Source organism: Meriones unguiculatus, chromosome 21 (assembly GCF_030254825.1).
Source record: "Meriones unguiculatus strain TT.TT164.6M chromosome 21, Bangor_MerUng_6.1, whole genome shotgun sequence".
Classification (NCBI taxonomy): Eukaryota; Metazoa; Chordata; class Mammalia; order Rodentia; family Muridae; genus Meriones; species Meriones unguiculatus.
The window spans coordinates 10,434,158-10,461,799 of record NC_083368.1 but is presented as its reverse complement, the minus strand read 5'-3'; the positions used below and the strand labels follow the sequence as shown (position 1 = coordinate 10,461,799).

At 40.1% G+C, this 27,642-nt stretch overlaps 1 protein-coding gene and 1 non-coding gene across 4 annotated transcripts in view; one reads left to right on the top strand and one right to left on the bottom strand.

The window, feature by feature from the left end:
* The window catches only part of Tnip3 (TNFAIP3 interacting protein 3), an 87,445-nt gene that overhangs the window by 38,409 nt on the left and 21,394 nt on the right, over positions 1-27,642 (bottom strand). For all 3 annotated transcript variants that reach the window (XM_021653053.2, XM_060373823.1, XM_060373824.1), the window contains exons 2-3: positions 16,323-16,416; positions 2,505-2,552 (exon numbers count right to left, since the gene is read on the bottom strand). In XM_021653053.2, the coding sequence (XP_021508728.2) occupies positions 2,505-2,552; positions 16,323-16,406 (132 nt within the window). In that variant the 5' untranslated portion in view covers positions 16,407-16,416. The remainder of the gene's footprint in view (positions 1-2,504; positions 2,553-16,322; positions 16,417-27,642) is intronic.
* Positions 16,474-16,604, top strand: LOC132649815 (small nucleolar RNA SNORA17). Its single transcript, XR_009588327.1, has one exon. It is a non-coding gene; the product is annotated as a small nucleolar RNA SNORA17 (small nucleolar RNA).

Sequence of the window (27,642 nt, the reverse complement as noted above, 5' to 3'; positions counted from 1 at the left end):
GTGTGAATAAATTTACTACCTCTATGACCATTACACAAGAATGTTATAGAACTGGGCAGAGATTATCTGACTCTGTATTTTAGTGAGGCTTTTTGAGTGGGGTACTAAAACATCAGTTTAGACTAATAATAAATTGTTGGCATGACAAGAACTAATAACCTATGTCTTCAGTTACTTTCCCCCAGGGACTGAGATACTAATTCAAAGAAAAGGTCAAAGTTCTACCTATCTGCTATCTAGCAAAATGAGCACCCCCAAGAACGTTTATAGAAAGGACTGCTTCCCTACTATAATGCAGCAGTCTACATCCATTCCATTCAAGTCATTTGGCAATTCAGTGAACTGGGTGATCAGAGAAGTCCTGAATTATGTTCTCAGCTTCAGGCACAATAGTTACCACGAACCACAACTCTAGAAGCCATTCATGAACAACCAGGAAATATTGTCCAGGCTTATTGGTTTTTACCAAATGTGGTCAGAGGAAGTAACTGTTTGGCAATCATCTTCTTATTTCAAGAACTTCTTTTCATTGGAAACAATTAATAAAACTATTTTTCTAACTTATTTATGTCTCAGTGTTTCAGTGTTTGATAACATTTTATACAAAATGGATGCTCTTTGTTGTTTTAACTTCTCTTAATTTAGAGTCATGTTTTCATCAGACCACAGTTTCAGAACAGTCTTCCGTTGTCAATGAACAAGCTGTTTACATTAGCTCATTACCTCAAGAAGCCATTTGGCTAATTCAGAAATGTGACATCAAAATCTAAGTGACAGCAATGCCTGCCATTATTATTGGGCTTTCTTTCCCTTTAGGGGGAACAAGTCTAAGAAACTGGGCCCATCCTGGAATAGAACGGACTAATCACAAAGTGTCCTTGATCTGGAAAGTGCTACAAGCTGATCCTACCCAGCATGCTCTGAACTCAGCAAGGCAGAGATACCCTGAGGTTGATTCTCCTCTAGGGATTCGGCCCAACAGCCCAACCACATTACAGGAGACCCTGTAAAGTGTGAAAGCACATGGAAGGCTACACCAGCCCTGGGATTCACAATTCCTGCTACTGGTAAGTACCCTAATATGCAACATCATGCCTAGAAATGTGAACTTAAGGTCCTCAAAAATCTTCCTATTTGTGGTGAAAAAATTGTGAGTAGCAAACATTTGCACAGTATTAGCTCTGGTGTCCCAGGCATCCTCCAACCTCCAAGCAATTTTCTGTAATAAAAAAAAAAAAAAGAAGAAAGAAAGACACATAGGTTCTTGGCTTTTCTGTTATAAGTAAATGTTAAGAAAGTCTACTAGTAACCAGGGGAGCACTAATGCCTGAGATTCTGAAACAGTAACTATACCTGGAGCCTTGAGAAGAGAAGACAGAAAACACAGGGCTAGAGTTTGTGGAAATCTATCACCAGGCCTTTCTAGAGGGCCTAACCAGCACCGTACCAGGGTGTATATGCCTCAGGGTGTGTATTAAAGCCCAGCACAGTCAACTAGTCACAAAGCTGGTCATTCATATTCAGAGTAAGTTTTTGTGTGCATTTGTTTTTCTTTTCAGTTTTTCTAAAGCTAGCAAAGGCATCTGATCACAGTAAATACAAAGATATTTAGTCACTGGGTTCAAGGAAGGGCCTACTTATGAAATAATCATTCCTTCTAAACAATTCCTTCTTATTATTTTCTATGAAATGCAGTCTGTGTTAAAAATGTCTAGATGTTTTTTTCTCCTACCAAAACATCCAAGTCAACTGCTAAGATATTTGAGTTTTGGTACAGCAAATTAAATATCTAAACAAACAAATGATTCCACTTAGTCTCTCATTATGCCTTGGCTAATTTTTTTTATAAAAAATTTAGGTAATTGAACAAGTTGGATCAGCGGGGAATGGCACAGGCCACAGAAACAAAGAACTGAGTTTGATCCTTGGGACTCATACAGTGGAAGGAGAGGGTGAACTGGCGTGTAGTTCTCTGGCCTTCTCAGTCACTCTGAGGCACACGTGTGAGCACATGCTCAAATTAACGAAGGAAAATACAACAAAACTAAGAAATGCAGTGATTAATTCATTAAAATAGTGAACATAGTAACTGAACAAAATGATAGCGTCATTTGCATATATTAATATTTTAAGTCCTTTACCACTAAATGTCCTATTTCTAACCACATCTTTACAGTATTCTTTTTTTATTTTACTTGGAACTAACTTCTTATACATAAAAACAAAATGTAAAAGCACGTAGCATAGGGAATGAAATCTGTGCAGATATGATCTTGTCATTTAGTAGAAGCAGCCCAACCCAGTGAGTTCCAAGGCAGTGCAACAGCCACCAGTGGCCTTTCACATGTCAAATAATATGGGTTAAAATGTCAAATAATATACAGTGCATTTCTTAATTGAAGAAAGTGGGTTGACTACTGCTGCTCTTCAATCATCTGTCCCAGGATCCACAACTGTGTTCTTGGCTCTGTTTGTGGCCCCCTCATCCTGACACTTGTTCTTACCTCTGCATGCTCCATGTGAGCTGCTGTGGTGCTCAGTCCAGCCATATCCTGGAAGACAAGAAAGCTGCTTTCCTGAGAGTCTTGTAAAGTAGAAAGAAAAGGAGAAAAAGAAAATCTCTCGCAGTTCCTTTCAGGATGAGAATACTCAAACTTTGAACAGCATATGTGTCTGTTAACTCACAGTAGGAAATAACAAGAAGTTCCCATTAGACTGGAGCAGAAGTGAGTCTGTATGCTAATCACACAGAGGAAGGATGCAAGAGGAGAAATGTGATTTATTTTTTTTAACTTTTATCGGCTTCCACGTAACAGGGATTTCCCAGGATGTCCCAAGTAGGCAGATGGTGACTACGATGTTGGGAAGACTAGCCTTGTTATGAGTATAAATCATTCTTCTTCCTCTAAAGGCAGTTTCTCCCACTGGAGAAAGAAGCTCCTACACAGAATGCCTGGGGCAAACCTAGCCTTTCTTTGGTAGCCTAACTGCCATAAACCTATTGTATTTCGCTGAGCAGTTAGGTCACTTGATTTTTTTTTCTTTTTTGACAGCTCGATTTCCTGTTTCCTACAGTTATAATTTTTCTTGAGTTTAGCTGAGTAGGATATCACCAGTCACACTAACCTGTGAGTGCTAGTTCCTACAGAAGCAAAAGAGAAAATAATTCACTGCAAAGTAAAATGTGTGTTGCTTGCTCTTCAAGTGTTCTGTATTGGCAGAAAGGATTAGGCTGGTTTCTGATTTAATACTAATTTTTCATAGGCTGAATTCAAATTTTTCGCCAAGGCATTTGTTTCAATCATTGAATCACTGTTTTTCTCAAATATTTTGCTCTGCCTTAACTGGTGGGCTCTTGACGTGCTACAAACCTTTCAGCTCACAGTGGACCGAATACATGCTGCATAGGAAGTGGTGGGATGGAGGTCCTGGAGCACTGAAATAAGTTTGCTCAAAATGGGTGCTTACACGTTTGCTTCCTGCACTTATCCATAAAAACACTTCTGATACCATGAACCAGAGACCACCATCCCTGGCTCTGTCATTTTATAGTCCCTTTAGTCACTAGTGACGTGGCCTTATTTAAGATGCTCAGTCTTTGGAGTGACAGCAAGCCATCATTGTATTGAAAGACCCTAAGGCCTGTCCTGATCATCCTCTGGCCACCCTCTCCCTTTATCATCCCTGTAGCTACTGTGAGGCTTTGATGTCCACGTTCTCGATCTTCATCTGTGCAGAAGCCCCGGTGACATCCCATAACCCCCAGTGACATTCAATCTGACTTGGAGTGAAAGCAGATCTCTTTTTTATATTTAAATTTAAGTTACTAGAGGAAATAGTGTTTCCTTAGGACATTTTTATCTGTTTAAACTACTTTAATTTGTTCTTATTCATCATCCTCTCCCACTGTTCTTCCCTGTCCTCTATTCTCTTACTTGATGCTACTCTTTGTCATCCCCAAATAGCTCTCTCTCTACTTCATGTCCCCTAGTTTCTCCCTCCTTCTCTTAACATCTATTCTTCCCCTTTGTGCTTTTAGGACTCTCTCTTCACAAATATGCATAAGTGTACAGATTAAAATGCACAATCATTTAATAACCTAAAACTAGAACCTGCATATGAAGTAAAACAAAAACTGTCCATCTGAGTTTGGCCAATTTTCTTTACCATGATGATTTCCAGGTTGTCTGTTTCATTTCACCTGAAATGACCTGATTTCACTTTTCTCTGTGCATACATAAAGTGCTATTGTGCATATGCATGGTTTCTTTATCCTTGTATCTGTTGATGGAGATCCAGGATGGTTCCATTTGTTAGCCATTGGAGACAGAACAACAATAAATATGGCTGTGAGGTGTGTTGAGTTAGTGTCCAGCAATGGTATGATTAGGTCATATTGTATTATCTTTTTACTTTTCTGAAGAAGCCCCATACTGATTTTCATACTTGCTGTTTCAGTTTTCACTCGAATTTATAGTGAGTAAGGCTTCCTTTCCCCGTCATCCTTGACAGCATTTGTTCTCTTTCATTTGCTTGATGATAACTGTTCTGACTGATGTACTCTGGAACAATTTTCCCACGCAACGTGGGAACAAAGTTCCCCTCTGTTTTGATTATATGCTTGCAGTTTTTGCTGCACTTTAGATAGATGGCAAATAGCTAGCTTTCACCAGTCTGTAGTCTATGAATCCTCCCAGTCTAAGGGCCTCTAAGTACTTCACAACTTAGCAAAAGCAGAGCAGCTCTAGAGCAGAGCGAGCTACATTGTCCATTGTGCTCTCAGGACCTCTTATGACTCACACACTCCATCACTTAGTACCATGGTTTAATACCTTGCTCCCTATACGCAATACTCTTAGACTTAGTTGCTATTTATCATTTAGACACAGGAACAGCATGACACCTTCAGAATACAGAGTAGTATACCCTGAAATGGATCTGTTCCTGGGTCAGCCTCTTACAGAAAGTCCTAGCTTGTCTCTGCTTCTTAAAACACTCTAGCATCCGGAGACACACAAAGTTGTATGTTTTACAGCAAGCCAAGACGCGATCAAGTAGGAACTCCAACACATCTTTAAGGAGCTATTCTGCGTTAATGTAAACGAACATCTTGTAAATGAACTTCATATGAATTTGTAAATGAACACCTTCCATACTTTAGTTTTGGATCAATAAAGTTTTAACTCTGCATAATTCCCTGAATATCCTAACTAAATAAATGAGTAATATAAGTAACTGTGTTAGTGTGAAATCTCTCAAAGGCTGGACCATAATCTCCAGGAACAATTCCTTCACTGCACAGAGTTTTTTCACATCTTGGGAGCAGAAGCAACATGCTGACATAGGAGCTGATGACCCCTCATGGCACCGCTGCTCACCATTTTCTGTAACTAGGTCTCTTTGCTCAATAAACATTGTCATTTGCTTCAAGGGTGCTTAAGTAGATCTTAGACTAAAAAGAAAAATAAAATCAGCTCCATCTAGCAAAACATACCTGGATCTCACTGTGTTCTGAGAAACAGAAGCAAGCAAGAATTTCCTGAAAGAGACTCGAGTGATCAGACCAATAGACTCTCTAAACCACAGCTGTGTTAGAAAACAACACTTTTTAGGTTGCAGGAGCTGAGATTCTGAAAATGAGTTTTGTTGGTGTTAGAAAGGCTACAATCTTCTGTGCAGTAAATTTGGAGATAATTTCTTTAAAAATATTGATGGATGAAAAGGGAGTGGTAAATGCATAGATACTTGATGAGTAAGTAGATTAAAGTGTTAACGGCAGATTCAGGTAGTCGGAGTATCAGTGTGTCCCATAAAATGTTTTTTACTTTGATGTGCATTTGAAACTTTCCACAACAAAGCATTTCAGAAAAAGTCTGAGCTAAGCCTTCAAAACTGTACCAATAACCAGACAGTGTTTAGACTATCATTATAAAAGCGCTGAAAACTGTGTGTACCCAAAGTTGAAGCATCTGTATTAGAGGCTTCTGGTGAAGACTGAAAACAGGAGCAACCCAAAAAGCTGCACAACCAAAAGAGTTTTGTCTCAAAACGAGCCCAGATGAAAGGAAAGTCTTTGTAGGAGCTAGGACAAGATATTGTCAACATTCGCTAATATCTGTTTATTAATAAATAAAAGTCCATTTTAAAAGGTTTTTGAACATCGGTACAAAGTCCCAATTTATTTCTAATATCAGAGATCAGACCTCTACTCTTGCCTGATGCGTCTAAAACAAAAAGGGGGAACTGTAGAGAGCTGCGGAATGCTATGCCTTAAAGATGGAGCTGGTTTCCGCCTTCCACCTTCCCGATGGTGAGTGCTCTCTGTCACGAACAATTCCACATTTGGCTAAGGCTGAAGATCTGGCTTGCTTCCATGTATGTGGACCTATCTGCATTGCCCACGTGGCACGCCTGGGTTGGCTACCCAGAGGCTATTTAAGCTGTGGGCTGGCTTTCCCCGGGGTCCGAGGATTGTTCAAGGTTCCTGAATAAACTGCATTGAAAGAAAAAAGGTTTTGCTGCATTCATTAATTTATCAATATGACACTGAATGTGTATGGAGGTCAGAAGCCAGCCTGCAGAAATTAATTCTCTCTTTCCACCATGCAGGTCCCAGGAACCTGTTTACCTTGGCAGCAAGTAAACTGAGCCCTTAAATGTATGATAAAAAGTATTTAGTGGTACTTATTTTGTGAATAGAAAGAATAGTTTATGAGTCTGAATAAAAAGAATAATTTATAAGACTTTTTGGTACTTATCCCAAAATCCTTCAGAAAATGGATTTTGTAGGCCTTGCCTTATCTTTTCTGACAGTACAAACAGGTAGAAACTGTCTTGAAACTTGTTTCTAGGAGTAGGTTAGCACAGCATGTGCCTTCTTCCGTGAGACCTGAGTTTTCTCTCTAATATCCCTTCCAAACTCATCATAAAATAGTTTTCATCCAAACTAGAGCTAAAAAAGCTTATTTAGAAAGAGGGCTCAAAGGGGATTAAAATCTAAATCCCAGCTCATGATAAGGGGTTGTACTTTTCATTCTGTCACTATCAAGGAGAAGGTGTGAAAGTGTTTGTTTTGTTCTGAGTAGAGGGTTGGCCACTCATTGGGGTCATGGCAGTTAAAAATCTAAATATCTTTGGAATTTCCAAGGAGAGTTCTAGATCTGGCAAGGCCAAAGGGACCAAGAACTTAACACTGAATAACCTTAGGATCAAGTTCTTCATGGAAGAAGCATATGATATTGTCCGGCGCCAACAAATTATCCTGATAGGCAATCCTTCCATGAAAAATTAATGAGACCTGTCTAAGTTCGTTTAATAAAGTCATTACCTGTCATAGAGAAGACACAGGTATAATGATCACTGCAAAAATAAGGGCAATTCTTCCTGCTCTAAGGGTCAAAAGTTGAAATATCAAGTCCCCAATTCTTTTAGGTACCAGAGTGGACGCAGGACTAGCCACAGGATTATCAACATGGATTGCTGCAGCCATGAATCACCTGAAGGAATGGGCGGGCATGGGAGCGTTAGCAGGCCTTCTGGTGTTGGTCTCCTTGGTTTGCCTGTGGTATATATGCAAGATTAGAGTCTCACAACAGTGTGATGTAGCCATGATCATTCAGGCCTTTACAGCCATTGAAGCAGGACATTCTCCCCAAGCATGGTTGGATACTATAAAAAGCTAAAATGATACGCTCAGGATGCGAGGCTAAGCACTGCACTCAGGGTCAGCAGCTTTCGACCCAGAGAAGAGCATGTCTGATTGCATGCGGGTTGATGCCCCAGGTCCCGCCTCTGAGAAAAAAGTATCTGACAGGTCTGATGCTCTTTGGGTGGATGACACCTAAATGAACATCAGTACAAAGTCCCAATTTATTTCTAATATCAGAGATCAGACCTCTACTCTTGCCTGATGCATCTAAAACAAAAAGGGGGAACTGTAGAGAGCTGCGGAATGCTATGCCTTAAAGATGGAGCTGGTTTCCGCCTTCCACCTTCCCGATGGTGAGTGCTCTCTGTCACAAACAACTCCACATTTGGCTAAGGCTGAGGATCTGGCTTGCTTCCATGTATGTGGACCTATCTGCATTGCCCACGTGGCACGCCTGGGTTGGCTACCCAGAGGCTATTTAAGCTGTGGGCTGGCTTTCCCCAGGGTCAGATGATTGTTCAAGGTTCCTGAATAAACTGCATTGAAAAAAAAAAGAAAATTCTTTGCAGGATCCTGTGAACCTTGTATCTTTAAATAGGCTTTTAGAACTGATAAATTTCTATATGTAATCTCTTTTCAGCCTTATAAAAATGATACATTTCTTTGTGAAAATGATACTTCTTACTTAGGCATGTTTCCCCTGAAAGTGCCTTTCACCCAGCAGTATTGTGCTCCAGAGGCTCTACCATAAGAGTCTATTTTCATACCGATAGGGTTTCCTGCATTATTCTCACCACTTTCCCATTCCCTTCATTAAATGAGTCTGTCTGCTCATTTCTCTTGCAGTTCTCTGTCCTCTCTATTTATTCTTGGCAATAGAAGCGCAGAAAAAAAGCTTCGAGTTTGTCTCAGAATCTGTAATTGATTCATATCTCCTTTATTCCATTATCTTCCAAACACATCAAGTCCTAGACTCATTTTCCGTTCCTGAACCAAGAGTCTACCTACCAGCCTACTGGTGATCCCATTCAAAGGAAAACCAGAGAAGCCTTCCCCTCTGCCTTGGCCACCGGCCCATTCCTGCCTTACTTAAATAGAAATTTTCTTATGCTTTTCATTCTGCTATTATCGTAGTGAGAGCAGGAAAGTGTTTGTTTTGTTCTGAGCTGCCTCCTTCAGTGTTACTGCATAAATCACAGTTCAGCCTCCTACTGGGGTCTAAGCTGTTTACTCAAGGAATCAAATATGTGGGACACATTTAGAGGACAGTCTAGTGGGTGAAGAATGCAGACTCCCAGGGCTGTTCTGTTGAGGCTGGGGAGAAGGGCATACTGGTTGAACCAAGAGTGGTGCTGTGGCCAAGAGGAGAAGCTGCTGCAGAGAGGCTGGAGTCACTCCTGACACCAGCCTGAGGCCAGTTCCCAGATGGCTGACAAGAGGAAGGGGGGATTAAAAGCAAAATAATGGTTTTAGTTGGATAGATTTGAGTTTAGGGATTGGTTCTAATCCTATGAGTTGTAAGACCATGCAAAAATTATTTCACATTATTAAGCCTGTTCCCCGTCTGGAAAGGGGCAAGGATTAAATAAGTTAACACAGAGAAATACATTGCAAATTACTGGCTCAGAATAAGTACTAACCAGACAGCAACAAGAACTCAAGCAATAGGAAGCTGACAGAATGGTGATTGCGCACACCTCTGGAAGGTATTGGAAGTACAAGATAGAATGAGGAGCCTGCATAACCAAGGTTGAGAAAAACGCTTTTCATCCTCAAAGGTGGAAGCCATTGTGTGCAGTTGCCTTTGGCACTTCAGGAGACATACTCCACCTGGAGAATGTTTGCTACAAGGAAGATTTCCTGGCAGTGCTCCTGACAGCAAGCACCTAGGTAAGAGGTAGATGTATGAAAACCATTAGCAGACTGTGAGATACAGAAGTTAAAAAAAGATTCCATGGCACTTTCATGTGAGGACAGGGAGATTGCTTCTGTGAGTGGGAAGATTTGGGTATGAAGTGTTCTCCCAAAGCCTCATGTGCTAAAAGCTGATGGGCATTGGAAACAATTGGGTCTTGGGAATTCTGCTTTAATAAATGGATGGAGTTAATATTAGTCATATATTTACAATTTGACAACATTATCAGGAAATTCAGGGAAAAAAAGGCGTAGAGCCTAGCTGGAAGAATCAGGTTAGTAGGCACATGCCTTAGAAAGATACCTGTGTCCCTGGCTACCTACTCTGTAGCTTTCTTCTTCCTGGCCACCATAAGATAAGCAACATTTCTCTTCTGTTTCATGTTGTTCTGTCTCATAACAGTTCGGAAAAAAAACAATAAAGCTAAAAAGTGAACTGAGCAAACCTTTCCTCTTACATTCTCTCACACAGTTATTATAATAATAAAACATTTGATTACCATGAGTACATTGTACATTATCTTCCACTATGGATTCTGAATATGATTTGTAAGGAAATTCTAGTCATAGCTTACTCTAAATCTCACCCTCCTATGACCCATGTAACTGAACAGGCTGTTTATTGCTGACATCTTTTAGGAAAATCTCCACTGTGATATATTCATATGATTCTGAACAACTTACTTTCTAAAAACCGATAACCAACCGGTAAGATGGCTTTAGTGGGTAAAGTCTGTGTCAAGAAACCTAATGACCTGAACTTGTTTCTGGGACTACATGGTAGAAGGAGAGAACAACTCTTTTATTTTATTTTATTTTTTTAATTTTTATTAGTTACAGTTTATTCACTTGGTATCACCCCTGTAGCTCCTTCTCTCCTCCCCTCCCAATCCCATCCTCTTTCCCCTTTATCCACCCATGTCTCTCTCTCCATGTCCTCTGAAAAGGGAGGTCCTCCTCTCCTTCCTTCTGATCCTAGTCTATCAGGTCTCATCAGGAGTGGCTCCATTGTCTTCCTCTGTGGCCTGGTAAAGCTGTTCCCCTCAGGGGGAGGTGATCAAAGAACAGGCCAATCAGTTCATATCAGAGATAGTCCCTGTTCCATTACTATGGAACCCATTTGGACACTGAACTACCATGGGCTACATCTGTCCAGGAGTTCTAGGTTATATCCATGTATGGTCTTTGTTGGAATATCAGTCTCAGAAAAGATCCCTGTGCTCAGATTTTTTGGTTCTGTTGGTCTCCTTGTGGAACGCCTGTCCTCTCCAGGTCTTACTATCTCCCACTTCTTTCATAAGATTCCCTGCACTCTTCCCAAAGTTTGGCTATGAGTTTCAGTGTCTACCCTGTAGGGTAGAGCCTTTCAGAGGTCTTTTGTGGTAGGCTCCTGTCCTGTTCCCTGTTTTTCTCCCTCCTCCAATGTCCATTCTCTTTGCCTTTCTGAATGGGATTGAGCAACTTGGCCAGAGTCCTCCTTCTTGATTAGCTTCCTTAGGTGTATAGATTTTATTATGTTTATCCTATATTATATATATGTATATATATATACATATATATATGTATATATCCACTTATGAGTGAGTATATACCCTGTTTGTCTTTCTGCTTCTGGGTTACCTCACTCAGGATGATCCTTTCCAAAAAAATGGAGAGAGAACAACTCTTTCAAGTTATTCTATGATCCTTATAGACTTTTCATGATATGAGTGCACCAAATATATATATACACATATACACAAAATAAAAAAATTAGATATAACAAATAAAAATTACAAAAGAAACCTATGACTAGCAGAGAAAACGATATTTATGTGTGATCCTAGAATTAAAGTAGCAAAGCTTATGAATGAAGTGTAGAGAAGGCAAATGTTTACACCAAAGCAGGGAAGGACTCATGCTGTGTAGGAGCATGACCACAATCATAAATATTGTGAATGATCTGAGCAGGGACAGAATAGTTCACCCAGTGTGCAAATACACAGGGCTTCCAGAAAGAAGGATATAGCATATGAAATCACAGAGCCCGCTCAAGGATTACAGAGTGACTTTTTGAGAAATGGAAGAACGAGCACATTCTGTAGTGTAGAAGAATGTGCAAAATACAATATATTGTGGGAAAAATACTCATGAGTGACTACACATCCTTGGCTCTTTATAATTCTGTGGACTCTGGCAATGATTTAAAATATTTCTGAAATGTAACTTATTTACTTGTAAAACAAAGATAAAGTTGGAACTGATTGTCATTACAGACATCAGACTAGCTGTGAGCAAATATTAGACCCTTCAGGGTATGCAGAGGAATTTCTGTAGCATGAAAATACTTTGTGTTCTGCGTCAGGTTAAGGGGAACAACTTTCAAACTTCAAGGGCTCATATGGTACCAAGATGAATGCATAATGAAAAAGTGATGCATTTCCACCATGGAATATTCATTACTCGGCTGTTAAAAGGAAAAAAAGAAAAAGAAATCATGAAATTCAGAGGGAAATGTATAGACTTAAAAAATCCAGACACAAAAAGAAACTGTGTGTGTGCATGCACATGTGCATGGGTGTGCATGTGTGTATTCTCTTATATGTTAGCTTTTAAGCTGTCAATAGGCGTGTTACAATTATTATAACCACAGAGGTTAGGTATAGAATAATGGGCTAGTGGGGAGGAAGGATCTCCCAAGGAAGAGGAAATAGAATATATAGTTAGGAAGAAACAGGAATGGGAGAGTGGAACAGGAAGGTTAAGCAGAAAATGGGAGTGAAAGAGGAGGAAGGTAGAGAATACAGGGAGAACAGCTAACGTTAAAGGACATTTTAGGGGTCATATGGAAACCTACTGCAGTTGAAACTTCTCAAAATATATACATGTATGAAAGAAATCTAAACGGAATCACGAAATAACAGAACCAATCCCCAACCAGACTTCTCTTACCACCAAATGAAAACCCCAGAACCAAAAATGGGTTATATCTAATTAAATTGTTGACCAATGGGGCCAATGGTCACTTCTGAACAACTTAAGCTATTGCACTACTGGTTTCTCTCAAAATAAATAAATAAACTGATGGTAAGACACTATTGCTGAAAACAGCACCTACATGTCTCATTGACTATGGAGAATTCAAGATGGCACCTAGATAGAGCCTTCACACCAAGTGACTACTGTTCATGGTACTGGCAGATTGTAAAAGCCAGAGGGTATAGACCACAGTAAGAAAGTATACCTTCTAGGTCCAGCAGGACTGATGCACATATTAAACTACAGAAACTGTGGCAGCATGAATAGGGCCTGTACAGGTCCAAGACAGACAGGGTCCCAGTGCTGAGATGGAAACCAGGCACAAGCCCTCATCCCTAATCCAGAAGCTATCTGCAATTGACAACTGCTCATAAAGGAAAAGTAATTTTTCTCTAACAGAGTCTCCCTGGATAACAAACCACACGTAAGGACAGGCTCCTTGCCCAGCAGTAGACAGCCAACGCAAAACAAGCTCAATGTTACTCTTGGAGATGTTTGTCTCTATGCTTTCTTTGGCATTTTTTACCTTACCTTGTCCTTTGCTTATATACTATGGTTTTGATTTTGTAGTTTTATGGGTTGTATCTCTGTGTTTGTGTTTCTCATACTTTTTTGTTTTAGGTTATTTTCTCCCCTGTTTGTTTGTTTGTTTTGTTTTATGCTGGATTGATTATTTTTATATATGCTCATTTACTTAAGAAAGAGAGAAAGAAAGCCTAAAGTTGGATGGGTGATCTTGGGAGGATCTGGGGAAATCTGGGAGGAGATACCAGAATATAATGTGTGAAAAAAATTATTTTTGATAAAAAAGAAATGCACATGTCCTATAACTCCCAAGTTTTGACTCAAGCGAAATGGCTCAGATGGCACTTGCTGTTCTTCCAGAGTACCTGAATTCAGCTCTCAGCGCTCATATTGTGTGGCTCACAACTGTCTGTAACTCCAGTTCCAGGTGATTGGACACCCGTTGTTGACTTCATAGGCCATGAATAGAAGCTGCTGGGGCAGAGTTTTTGAGAACTTGTGAAACAAATCCAAAGAAACCAGACAAAGTCTTGTAATCTCTGTTTCTTCATAACATGGATTGTTGTTGGAGTGTGCCCCTCCCATGTGTAACAAACAGAAGTGGGTCTACTTTAGATCACCCATTATTGTTTAGAAGGATGTCTCCAAGCAGGAGTTGTCCTCGTGACTGTATATGGCCTAACCCATGGTTCTAACCTTCCTAATACAGTTCCTGGTGTTGAAGTGACCCTTTGTTGCTACTTTGTAACTGTAATTTTGCTACTATTATGAATACTACTGTGTCTTCTGATGATCTTACGTGACCCTCATGAAAGGGTCATTTGATGTGAAAAGGGTCATGACCCACAGGTTGAGAAGCACTGGATGTGTCCTTGCCCATGTGACTGTGCACAGCTTGAACTCAAGTGAACTTTTGTTCTCGTAACATTGCCTAGCCCTCAGAGTACCCTAAAAGTATAAATTGCCTAGCACCCTGTGTAAAGATGGCTATTGTATGTGAGTTTTGTCTGCTTCGTTTTAGGCTCCATTCTCCCAGTTTCACAACTAGAGCAGTGACAATGAGTTTAGCTGCACACAAGCGGTACACACCCACAAATTCCCATATGTCTGGAGGCCGAGGTGTCTTAAAGTCATACGAGCTAAGGATTATAGGTACACCCCTAAACAATACTAATGCTACAAGGAAGTGACTAAAGGGAACAGAGGGAAGAAAAGGACCAGAGAAACAAAACATATGAAAGGGGGAGTCATATTATAGATGTCACTGTATAAGGCATTTAAAGAAGTTGAATTCTGGTTAGTATCAACTGCAAATGAGGAGATGGGTAAAATTTAAGGCAATAAGGGTCAATTAAAGTCATCAAGCTAGAAGCTTGCTTGTTTTTGGATTTTCAAGACAGGGTTTCTCTGTGTATCCTGGCTGTCCTTGAACTCTGTAGGCTAGGCTGCCCTCAAACTCAGAGATCCACCTGCCTCTGCCTGGGATTAAAGGTGTGTAATATACTGCCAGGCGAGAAGCTTGATCAGTGGGCTTAGCTATAGTGTAAAGAAGTGAGGCGATGAGTGTATTTCACGTTGACAGGTGGAGATAAGGCGTGTGAACATACAACATACGAGAGTAATACTGTTCAATAGCTACTTTACAAAGTGACAATTTTCAAAATGTCCTCTTTTTTACCTCGCGGGCTTCTTTTGTCTTCTTTCTTCTCAAGGACCGTTTCATAGCTCCTCGCGTTTCTCTAAACCTCATAGTTCACTTCTTTACAGTCTCTGCAGGTGGTATTGCCTCATGTGCCACAAGGAAGTTAGAAAACAGCAGCTAAGAATTCTCTGCCCATTGCTTGCAAGTCTGGACTGCATGACAATGGGCAGATTTCACACATGAAGTGATGGAGAAGCAGCATTCTACAGGCAGCGACAAGGCCCCATTCTGCCCACACAGTGGATAGAACTTGTCACCCTGTGGCAGGGAAAGGTACAGGGAAGGTTTTTCTACGAAGCAGGATCCATGAAATTGCACGGAGTACTGAAAGGGTTAGTTAGGAGCACAGCACAGCATGGTAAGAAAGCACAGGACAAGACCACTAAGGGGATTTCAGGGTCACTAGGACATTTCTTTCTAGGATTAGATAAGAACGCCACAGAAGGAAAAGCAGATTATTTTCTGTCAGGCAAGAATAATGTTCTGACAACTGGGTATGCAAAGAGGAAACTACAGGGGTTAGTTTTAAACTTTTTAACCATTGACAAACGTTCACTGGTAACTTTTAAAATAAGCAGGCTTTTCAGGAAGTGAGGCTTAGACAAGAAATAATGTCCCTTCATGCAGTGCTAGTTTGCTTGTCACATGAATCAAAGAGATTTAAGAGTAAAGATAATTTAGTAAGACGTGTGTGTGTGTGTGTGTGTGTGTGTGTGTGTGTGTGTGTGTGAAAGAGAAAGGGGGGAGGCAGATAAAGATCCTGAAAGGTGCCTCCTACTTAGGGTCTTGTCTGTGCCTGTGTTTGATGATGGCTGAAGCTTGTATAATTCTGAGACATTTCTTAAAAAAAAAAAGCATGTGAGTTTAAGGTCAACTTTTTATGGTAATAACGGTTTTTTACAGTCATCCAGTTCCCCATTTGCTTTACAGTATATTTTTGATTTTTTTATTGTCTTCTCTGTATTTGATCAAAATCTAAGGCATTCGGTTTTCAACATCAGCCATGAGTACAGAAATGCTCACACTGAATCTTAGAAATGGCTGTCAGAGGTGTGTTTTATGACGGTTTTCTGGAAAGCTGTCCACCACGTCCTCAGCTCGAGCAGAACATTACAGTACCTCTACTCACATACCAGTGCCTCAGACAAACTTCTTCAAAGCAAGGAGCTCAAAGGCCCACGCAGTTCCCAATCCGTAAAGCGCCTCCCTTTCTCAAGCAATGCGGAAGGAAGTAAAATCAACCTCCAACAAATGTGGGCATGAATTGTGCTGATTTTAGCCAACTGGGTCACTTTCACCAAAGATGCCTTTTTCTGTTCCTTCTAGGACTCTCTCTCGCTTTCCTGGAAGTTCAAGAGCTTTGCTCCGGGTTTCCCCCTGACAGGGGTTTATGTTGATTGGAGGATAGGGCTTGCTCCTTCGCTCTACTCCATCAGCCATCAAGGAAGTTCATGGCTGACCGGGTGAATTGTTGACTGTGTTTTGAGATATCGCAGGAAAGAAACCGCTCCTTACCTGTGAAGAAGGGACATTTCTGTAGCTGGAAGTGGCCTCTGGGGTGCCTGCTATCAGGTCCCGGATTTTGTCATCAAGCTCCATGCTCTCACACCTGGCAAGGAGGGCACAGAAAATCACATGTGACAAAAGCAATTAGAAATTATTCAAGCCTGCCGCTAGAGGCGTTGCAGGTGAGGCTACGATGTCACATGCGTGTCAGCAGCTGGCAGAGAGGAGGGCAGCCATATCTACCCTCAGTGTTTTGCCCTATGAACATCTGAGAAAAGCGAGCCTGAGATGGTCACCAGTCCAGCACCAGGGGGGATAGACAAGGAGCTATCCTGAGACAACCACCAATCTGGCGTTGCTCCCCAAGATGGGGAGCCAGCCAGAGACTAGAAGAACCTAGCCAGGAGCCTCAGGCGGGAGTGAGCCCAAGACAGAGGACTCTTGAGTGGGGCCACTCAGGCCGGTAGGCTGGACGAACAGCGAGCCCAAGAGAAACACCAGACCCATATGGCCTGGACAGGGGTTCTCTTCAGTACCCATGGCATCACTGCCTTTAATCACAATAGGAAGAAGGGAAGTGACAGGCAAGGAGAGAGGTTGTGACAGGAAGCAGGGAGTTTGGTCACCCCTGTGGAGAGTGGGGAGAGCATATGCACCTTGTGCTTAGCTGGCAGCTAAGTGGAGGTGGAAAGAGTATTATGTCGTGGTTAGGACTTGAGCTATCTGCTATTCTCATTGTGATGGTTGCTGTGTCACTAGTCATATGCCACTATGAATATGACTGAAGTTTTTCATATAAGCCTCTGTGGAAGCCCTCAGTAGAAGTTAAATAGATAAATACTCTTCAGAGGTTGAGCGTAATGGGCCGAGTGTAAGTTCCTCTGTGCTCCTCATTGGCTTGGTTTGTAAAATAGGAAGCCACTGCAGTGTTTTACGGCTGGTAGGTTTGGTGATAAGACAGCACAGGGCAGCATTTGCTGGATGCTTCCAAACAGAGTTTTACTCTAAAGACATTACGTAGTTACCAAGTGTTGTCATAAGTGCATTTGGAAAGTGAAACTCAGACATTTAGTATATTGATAAAAAGAAAAGGAAAAATAATTTTAAAAACACAAAAATTCAATTTAGTATAAAAGATAACAAAATATTTATTAGCGTTGTTATCTGGGAGATGACCTATTTAGGTGCTGTAAGAATTTTTAAGAATATTGTTTAACATATGTAAGAACTAAGTAGATAAAAATAATTTGCACTTTGCTTTTGATTAGTGTAATTCAAGAGAAATGAAGGCTTGCTTCTTTTCTATAGAGTCACAACTCTGACAGCTGGGGGAAGAAACTGTTAAACTTCATAGGCTTCTGTTTGTTTCTTAGATCATTAATTTTTTTAATTAGTTGCATCCACACAGTTATATCCTTATTATAACACAATAAACTGAGGTTTGCAGCACAGTGCAAAACAAAACAGAACAACAACAACGAATAAAGGCAGAGAGGCTGGGGAGACAGATCAATCTTTAAAGTGTTTACTGTACAAGCACTGGGGTCTGAGTTTGTCCCCAGAACTGCAAACATATATCACACCAAACATAATCTCAGCACTAAGAAGACAAAGACATGTGGAACCCCAGAGCTACCTTTGTCTACTTGCTGAGCTCCAGACTAGTGGGAGACCATGTTCTGGAAAAGGGTGGAATTTGCCTGAAGAATGCACCTCAGGTTGTCCTCTTTCTTCCATAGGCATGTGCATACAAATTTACCCCCACAAATGACTCTCATCAAAATTTCATCACGTAATTATAATAGGAATTAGTGGAGATACTGTGTGAAGCCAATTTGACTTTTGAAAATTAGCTCCCCCTGGCTTCTATACGATTGTGATCTGTTTCTCCACAGAGGACCGTCCTCCCAGGACAGTGGACCACCAGAGAGGACAGAGAGAGGATGGGTAATTGTTAGGAGTATTTGCAGTTCTTGTGCTTTCAGGATTAGTTCAAAAGTTTCCAGCAGAAACATCTTTAAAACATTCAAAACATTCTCCCCCCCACAATGACTCTCTTGAATGCTATTGTTTACAAAGTGCACCCAGAGTCATTTAATTATTTAAATTTTCATTAGTCAATCATAGCCAAGCCACTGCTGATGTGTAGAATCATTTCTGGTAGAAAAACATCTCAAATGTTATGGTTTATTGCCTTAAAAGGAAACTTCGTTTCTGATATTCCCTTTTTATTCTAGCACTTCCTCATTAACTGCCTATACATACACTTAATTCTTTAAGTGCTCTGTGACTGAACCATCTTACCTTTCAGGATCCCTTGTTTATTCACGAGTTGACTAAAACCCTGGGCAGATGTTCTTTTAGCCTGCGCCTGGCACGCTCACAACTTCTTGTATGTTGTATGTTAACATCACCGGGCACCTGCATCTTTCTAGCTGGCATTGGTGGTATGTGGTGAGCATACAACTTACACAAGAAAACTTGGTTTCATGGTCACGTGACATAGCTGTTTAATTAGCACTGGCGTAGGAAAACTCCCAGGGAAAATAATTACATTCAACAGACAGAAGCAGAACACCACACTTCTGGGAGTAACCACGGGCCCTCTTAGGTCCTGGGACAGAGAAGCCACTCTCAGAAAAGGACAGACAAAGCCAGGACAAGGATTCAGAATTAGTGCTTTTCCCCTTCAGTGTCCACAGGTCCTGCTCACTCACTCAGTCTCAGCTTTTATCTTGTGTTTCAAGTCTTGTTTTCAAAGGAAAGATTCTGGAGAACAAAGATTCAAGCACGAAACAAGGAAAATTTGATAGTCATTTCTTTTTCAATGGAAATGCTTCCAGATGTTCAAAGACCAAGGGTTGGTAACCTGTATAGAGAAGTGTGGTCCCAGAGGCACTGATCAAGGCTCCAAGTTCTAGTGTTAGTTTTGACTAGCATATGCTGTGTAACAGTTTCCTTTGAGATAAAAACATTATCCTGGAGGGACGCTCACCAAAACGCAGGAAGGAAACAACTTAATGGCTTCAGGAAGTCCCTGAAGCTGACCATACTCACCGGGTTCCTTACTCTCTGAGGTTGCATTAATATTAAGGGATGTAAAGATTCTCTCTGACCAGTAGGACTGCCTAGAAAGGGGCACAGACCAACTAAATTGCCTGGAAGAGACACTCTCACACCCAGAATTGCCTTCAAATTGTTCAATGGGCTTCAGGGTTCCAGCTCCCATGAACTCTCACCCACGCTGGGATGTTTGGCAATGCAGTTTTCTGAGTCATTCTTGTTTTTTTTATGTAAAGCCTTACTCACACTCCCGTATAAACCTCTAATAAGTGGATTCCCTATCTTGGATGAGTAGATTTTCATTCACGTGTCCCCAGGAATAGTGTCACAAAAGGTATGATTGATACTTACATATATTCCTGGCTTTTGGGGGGAAAAACTAATTAGTCAACAAAGGAATTCTATGTGGTATTTTAAGTTATGACGTCTTAATGTTTTAATTACCATATTCACGAAAACACTAAGATTTGTGGCTTGAGAAGTAGGAGAAGAAAAGGCACTTGCTCAGAGAGTCTTTAAAGGTTTTCTTTTATAATTTTATATTTATTTATTTACTTATGGGAGTCAATTCTTTCTTGTCACCCTGTACGACACAGGATGCCATCAGGCCCGTTGGCACCTTTACTGGCTGAGTCCTCAGATGGCCCTTGGAGAATTTCTAAAGTAATATTATCTTTGGGCGAGAAGAAACATTTCCAAAGTTTTACCCAAGGCAATGTATTCTTAATAATGCGAATAACGCTCTAAAATTGTATTTCATTTCTGATAACCTGTCCAGGTGACCAGGATGTGGACCCTGTTAGTGCTCTCCTGCATTCTTGGCTGGATCCTGGTTTATTCCCCATGTTTTGGGATCATCTATGTCACTCTTCGGATGCCACACGCACAGGTCAAACTTCTGTGGCTGTGTCTAGAAGAACAACCAACACAGAGAAAGTCACCCTGGAGAGGAGGCAGCCTGGCTCATTGAGTAGGAAATACTGCACTACCGCTATGGTGTCCCTAGAGGGCGCTCTGCATCTAGTTCACTAGAAAATCATTGTTGACTTTGCTTCCTTGTGGTTTTCCCCTAGAATTTTAGCTTCAGAAATTGAGAAGCAGAAAGATACAGGGAGAAGAGACAGAAAGGCAGAAGGTGTGGTTTACATGTGAATAAAAAGATGATAGCTCATTTTTAATGCATTTTAAAATTTTTAATAAAATACTTTTTGCTTCAAAATATAGAATGCATCATGAATTAGCATTTCTTCTTTGTGCAAAGATCATGCTAATTTTTAAATTACCACAATTTTAGTAGCTGGACAACCAAAGAAAGCACCTTTATTTCTTTTAAACTAAATATCTTTGTAGTTGCAATCTTTGCTGACTATTCTGTGCAGCAGAATTACAAAGTGGCTGCCTTCCTATGTGCACTATAGGAGATTTAGATAGTTCATGGTAAATGCACAGAATTACCGCATATAGTAATAGCTGGTGATGATTTGATTGAACATGTTCTGTAACTTTTTCCACCTCTGATACAGGGGCTTGCTCTTAATAGCTTGATGAAAAGAGAGGTGACATGCTGTCTGAGATTAAAAGGTTGTCACACTTTTACACATAGACTGTAGCAATCTATCTCATTATTCTCTTTGCCATGTTCATATGGATATAAAACTTATGAAGTTGGGATTTCTTTCTGTTTCAGAAAACAGGGAATCCTCCTTTCAGAACTGATTAAATACTTTCAACATCAAAGTAAGCAAAAATGAAAATACAGTTGAGGGCGTAAGATGTAGCTCAGTGGCAGAGTGCCTGTTCCACCTGTGCATGGCACTAGGGTTTAACACAGAGCATAAGCAAAAGCATGTAATCACAAGTAGACTATCAATCTTCATGCCAACAACAATTTTTGATGAAGAATGGGATATTGATATAATTTTATTGAATCCTTCTGTATGTGGTATTAGGAGAAGTATTAAGAATGACTTAGAGAATCTTGGGGCTGGGAAGATGGTTTAGTGAGCAAAGCACTTGCCTTGCAAGCTTGAGTTCAAGCTCCAGGACCCAGGCAAAGAAAAGAAAATACAAAATGTATAAATGAGAATCTTTGAAGGTAGCTGAAGTTTATACAAATGATCGTCAAAATCATCAGAAAATACAAATTGTAGTAAGATTATAGAACATTTTAAAAATGGCTTTACATCTCTAGTATTTCTTCCACGGCAGTTCAGTATCCAAGTGGGTTCCATTGTGATAGGAACAGGGACTGTCTCTGACATGAACTGATTGGCCTGCTCTTTGATCACCTCCCCCTGAGGGGGAAGCAGCATTATCACTCCACAGAAGAGGACAAGGCAACCACTCCTGATGAGACCTAATTGACTAGGATCAGAAGGAAGGAAAAGAAGACCTCTCCTATCAGTGGACTTGGGGAGGGGCATGCATGCAGAGGGTGGAGAAACGGAGAGATTGGGATGGGAGGAGGGAGGAAACCACAGGGGGGATACAAAGTGAATAAAGTGTAATTAATAAAGAATTAAAAAATAAAAAATAATAATTTAAAACCAGAATATGATTATGGGAAAACGTAAGTGCGCAGAAGCTGAGAGAATTTCTACAGTACATTAGTTCAAAATGTTCTAAAAGTTCAGTCATGAATTCTAAGAAAAGAATGAAGAACTGAAAAAGACAGAAAAAACTGGGGAATGCCAATGTCAAGATCAAGCCTAGATTCAATCCTTTCTTTCTAATCTTATTGGAATGAAGGATTGACAGGGTTTAAGTGGTAAAACTTGAGTGGGGTAGTTTGTGTCATGATCATTTTCTGATTTGATGGTTCTCTTGCGATTCTCTTTGAGGGAATTGTTACTTATAGGAACTATCAGAAAAACATAAAGGAATAACTGGTATCCAAATGACTGACTTAAAAGAAAACATTATTTTTATAATTCTTTAAAGTTATCTCTGAAGTTTAGAGTTATTTTAAAATAAATATTATCCTTAAGAATATTAAAAATTTTTTAAAGGTCTAATACTTAAATTGTTTTACGCTCAGTGTAGGAGCCACTTATTAAAGTGAAATAGTTCATTGAGTAGTGGGAAATTAGATGGAAGGTGTTGGTCCAAAGCTCTATCCCCAAATATGGCAGAGCTGGTAACATTGTCCTAAACAGAAGGATCGTTACCAAGTAAACAAGCCTAAAACTGGGTTTCTGTTTACCGGGAAAGCAAATCTCCTAAGGTAGATTCCTGCCAGGAAACTTAATCCTCCAGGACCTGCTCTTAACCTTCTCCCAAAAGTCACCTAATTCCTGGTCAATCTGGACAGCCAGTATCAGCTCAGCTCCCCACACCAGTACTGCCATGTAAAACCTGCTTGCTTTTCTGCCACTTTGGTCTTCTCTCTGCCATGAAGTTTGAGTCACCAATAAACCTTTCTTTCTACCAACAGAGTGATCTAGTTTTGTAGTTTTTCTGCACCATTGTGTGTATTTGGTACCTGAAGCCTGGGAGAGACGCGGGCTCCTCCCAAAGGCCCTGTTCCTCCTAACTAAACCAATCTGCTGGGTTTTACCCTCCTAAGCATGAATCACTTTTTCTGCTGCCTCCTACTACCCACCATATTTGACTCCAAAGTTTAGGTTCTACCTCTTCAGCGGCTTCTCCTCTACCTCCTTATCTGCTCGGCTAGGTACCACCTTTGAGCTGCCAGCTCTGTCTCTTTCTCATTGACTCACTGGGCCCGATCTCTCTGCCTCTGTTGGCTTCTGGAGCCTACTACTATTGCTACAAAAGTTGTGTGTGGTGTGTCAGGTGACTTCTCTGTGCCTACTGGGCGCCCTATCATATGGAGGAGGGGTGCTTCTCCACTAATCCCTGACATCTCTCTCATAAGTAAGTCTCTTTCCCTTTGGGGATGTTCTTGAGTTGCAACACTGTCACCAGACCACTTATTCTTTCCATTCCCTGCGTCTTCTTTCCTATGCCATTAGAATCTTTCCTACAGGACTCCTACAGCCTCTTAAGTTTTTCCCACCTCCTTCTTGCTCTTTTTCTGGAAATTCCTATCTCTCTACCTGCCTCCACTGCCTGTCTCCCAGAGCTAGCTCAATTGCCAGCTGTAGGCTCTTCCCATTCAGAATTAGAGTGGTGACTCCTCACTTGTCTTTTCTAATGTCTTTCCCTCCTCAGACTCACTTGATTCCATGAAGCCTCCACTGTCTTACTGCAAGCAGTATGGACTTAGTACAAACTTGATAATCAGTCTCAATGGGCAGAAAATGGCACACTGATATCCAAATTCTCATAGATTGTGACATCTGCCATCAGACAAGAAAATAATCCAAAAATCCTCTCATCTCTAAGCTTTCTCTACTTTCTACTCTTGAAAATCTTACAGCTCTAAGCCTTCTTTGTTCTCCTTTTGATCTGGTCCCTCCTTCTATTCTTATGGAGATTCGGACTCTTGGGTATGGATCATATTAAATATTGCCATACACTGTTCTACTCTTTAGAAAAGCTAGCTCTGGAGTTGGGTTATGGTCAGGTTTTTCCAGACCCATGTATGCATATTTAAAAGTTTCCTCCAAAATCTCTGCCTTGTGTAGAGCTATCCTCCTGTCTCTGTGACAGAGTGAAGGAGAGCAAACAGAAGAGCAAACAGGGAGGCACGATGTGCACAGAACAGCTCAAAGGTAAACTCTGGATAGAGATTCCCACTGCTTATCTCATTCTCCTTTCTTTGGTTGTGATTACTTTTAAAAATGACTAAATGACAAATGTTTAACTCTCTGAATATCCTCTCTCTTATATTTCTAAACACTACTGGTAAAGTACAACACATTTTTAAATCTCAGGATTTGCAAGACCATTGTGCATACTCTTTATCTCAGGATTTGTAAACTTATTGCCTGTGATTTAAAATATCTATAAAATCTGTAACAAAAAGTGTGTGAAAATTTATAACAGGAAGAGTTGATAGTTTAAAACTTTATAAATAGATAATTTTCCTTTGATTTTTTAAAAAATCTTTGCTATAGTGCAAAGATACAGATCTGCTTGGGCTGCTTATAGACACTTATTAACTGCTTTTTCTACAATGAGGATTTCAGTGCGGATTACAGACAGTTGTCATACAAATATTTTGAAAACTGATCTCTATTTTATAAATAGCCTTTAGACTTTAGAGGATTCATGCAAGGTCCTAGGAAATTGTGACTTGGATCGATCTGTCACAGGTCAAAGGGACTCCTTTTTCCCCTTCCTGTTGGGTGTATGTTCTCTTTTATCTTCCCAGACCTTCCAGGCTAGAGAAAGACCTGGAAGCAGCAAGCAGAAATCCCCCAAGTGCCTTAACATTACCTTTTCTCCTTAGTCTATATCTGCCCCAGCAGACCTCCACTGAGCTGACAGACACCACCCCGGACTCAGCTCTGGCCTTGAATCTGATTCAAAACAGATATATCTTCCTAGCTCCAGGTGATCCTGCAGAACTGACAAGCCCTGGACTTACTAAAAGCCGATGTAAAACAGTCTATCCAAGTGCAAAAGAACATGTTTGTAAACTGTGGCCTCCAGGGACCATGTCTAATTTGGGATTGTTATGGTCCTCTTTGGGGATCTGGCTTCTATGCCTCATTGGCCCATTAGTTTCTGTCCTTCACACAATAATGATTGCTCCTTGTCTCTTTGGGTTCCTTCAGGAGATAATTAGTGAAATAATCCAAAGGTCATTAAACCAGATGCTTCTGGAAATTGCCCATATCTTTATTATTTTAATGAATTAAAAGAAATGTGTGCAAAATTATTTGTAATTACACTTTATTACAATATAAACATTACCTATCTACCACAAAATTTGAAAATCTAAATGAAATGGACAATTTCTTGATAGATTCCATTTACCAAAGCTAAACCAAAATCAGGTAAATAGATTAAGCAGTCCTATCTCCCTCAAAGAAATAGAAGCTGTCATCAAAAGCCTTCCTGCCAAAAAAAAAACCAAAAAACAAAAACAAAACAATCCCAGCACTTGATAATTTCAGTGCAGAATTCTACCAGACCTTCAAAGAAGATCTGATGCCAATACTCTTCAAACTATTCCACAAAATAGAAACAGAAGGAACATTAGAAAACTCATTTTATGAGGCCATAGTAACCTTGAAACCTAAACTACACAAAGACCCAACAAAAAAGGAGAATTTCAGACCTATCTCTATTATGAACATTGATGCCAAAATACTCAATAAAATGCTTGCTAACCAAATCCAAGAACACATAAAAGATATCATTCACCAGGACCAAGTAGGCGGCTTCATTCCAGGTATGCAGGAGTGGTTCAATATACAAAAATGTATCAATGTAACTCACCACATAAACAAACAGAAGGGAAAAAAGAACACATGATCATCTCCTTAGATGCAGAAAATGCACTTGACAAAATCCAACACCCATTCATCTTTAAAGTTTTGGAGAGATCAGGGATATAAGGCATATACCTAAACATAGTAAAGGCAATATACAGCAAGCCTATAGCCAACATCAAACTAACTGGAGAAAAACTTAAATCAATTCCACTGAAATCAGGGACAAGGCAAGGCTGCCCACTCTCTCCATATCTCTTCAACATAGTACTTGAAGTCCTAGTTAAAGCAATAATACAACTAAAGGAGATCAAGGGGATACAAATCAGAAAGGAAGAACTCAAAGTATCGCTATTTGCAGATGATATGATGGTATACATGAGTGATCCCAGAAGTTCTACCAGAGAATTTCTTCAGCTGATAAATACTTTCAGCAAAGTGACTGGATACAAAATTAACTTTAAAACAATCATTAGTCCACCTGTATAACAAAAGACAAAAGGGCTGAGAAAAAATTAGGGAAACAACACCCTTTACAATAGCCACTAATAACATAACATACCTTGGTGTGACTCTAATCAAGCAAGTGAAAGGCCTGCATGAAAACAACAAGTCTCTGAAGAAAGAAAATAAGGAAGATATCAGAAGGTGGAAAGATCTCCCATGATCATGGATCAGTAGGATTAACATAGTGAAAACAGCCATCCTGCCAAAAGCTATTCAATGTGATTCCCATCAAATTACCAACACAATTCTTTACAGAACTTGAAAGAACAATTCTCAACTTCATATGGAAAAACAAAAAACCCAGAATTGCTAAAACAATCCTATACAATAACAGATCTTTTGGAGGTATCTCCATCTCTGATCTCAAACTGTAATATAGACCAACAATAACAAAAACTGCATGGAACTGGCATAGAAACAGAATGGTGGATCAAATGAATCGAACAGAAGACCCAGAAATAAACTCATACACCTACGGATACATGATTTTTTACAAAGAAGCCAAAACAATACAATGGGAAAAAGTTAGCATCTTTAGCAAATGGTGCTGGTCTAACTGGATGTCTACATGAAGAAAAATGCAAACAGATCTATATTTATCACCCTGCACAAAACTAAAGTCTAAGTGGATCAAAGACCTCAACATAAAACCAGACACACTAAATTGGTTAGAAGAAAAATTGGAGAAAATCCTTGAACTCATTGGTACAGGAGACAACTTCCTGAACAGAACACCAACAGCACAGGCTGTAAGATCAACAATCAATAAATGGGTCCTCATGAAACTATAAAGGTTCTGTAAAGCAAAGGACACTGTCATCAGAACAAAATGACAGCCTACAGACTGGGAAAAAATCTTCACCGATCCTATATCTGACAGAGGGCTAATATCCAGAATATATAAAGAACTAAAGAAGCTGAAAAGCAACAAACCAAGTAATCCAATTAAAAAAGAAATGGGGAACAGAGCTAAAGAGAAAATTCTTATAGAATATAGAATGGCAGAGAAACACTTAAAGAAATGTTCAACATTCTTAGTCATCAAGGAGATGCAAATCAAAACAACCCTGAGGTTTCACCTTATACCCATCAGAATGACTAAGATCAAAAACTCAAGTAACAACACATGCTGGAGAGGATGTGGAGAAAGGGGAACCCTCTTCCATTGCTCGTGGGAATGTAATCTTGTACAACCCCTTTGGAAATCAATCTGGCACTTTCTCAGAAAATTAGGAATAGAGCTACCTCGAGATACAGCTACACCACTCCCAGGCATATATCCAAATTATGCTCACTATACAACAATGACATTTGCTCAACCATGTTCATAGCAGCTCTATTCGTAATAGCCAGAATCTGGAAACAACCTTGATGTCCCTCAACAAAGGAATGGATACAAAAATTGTGGTACATTT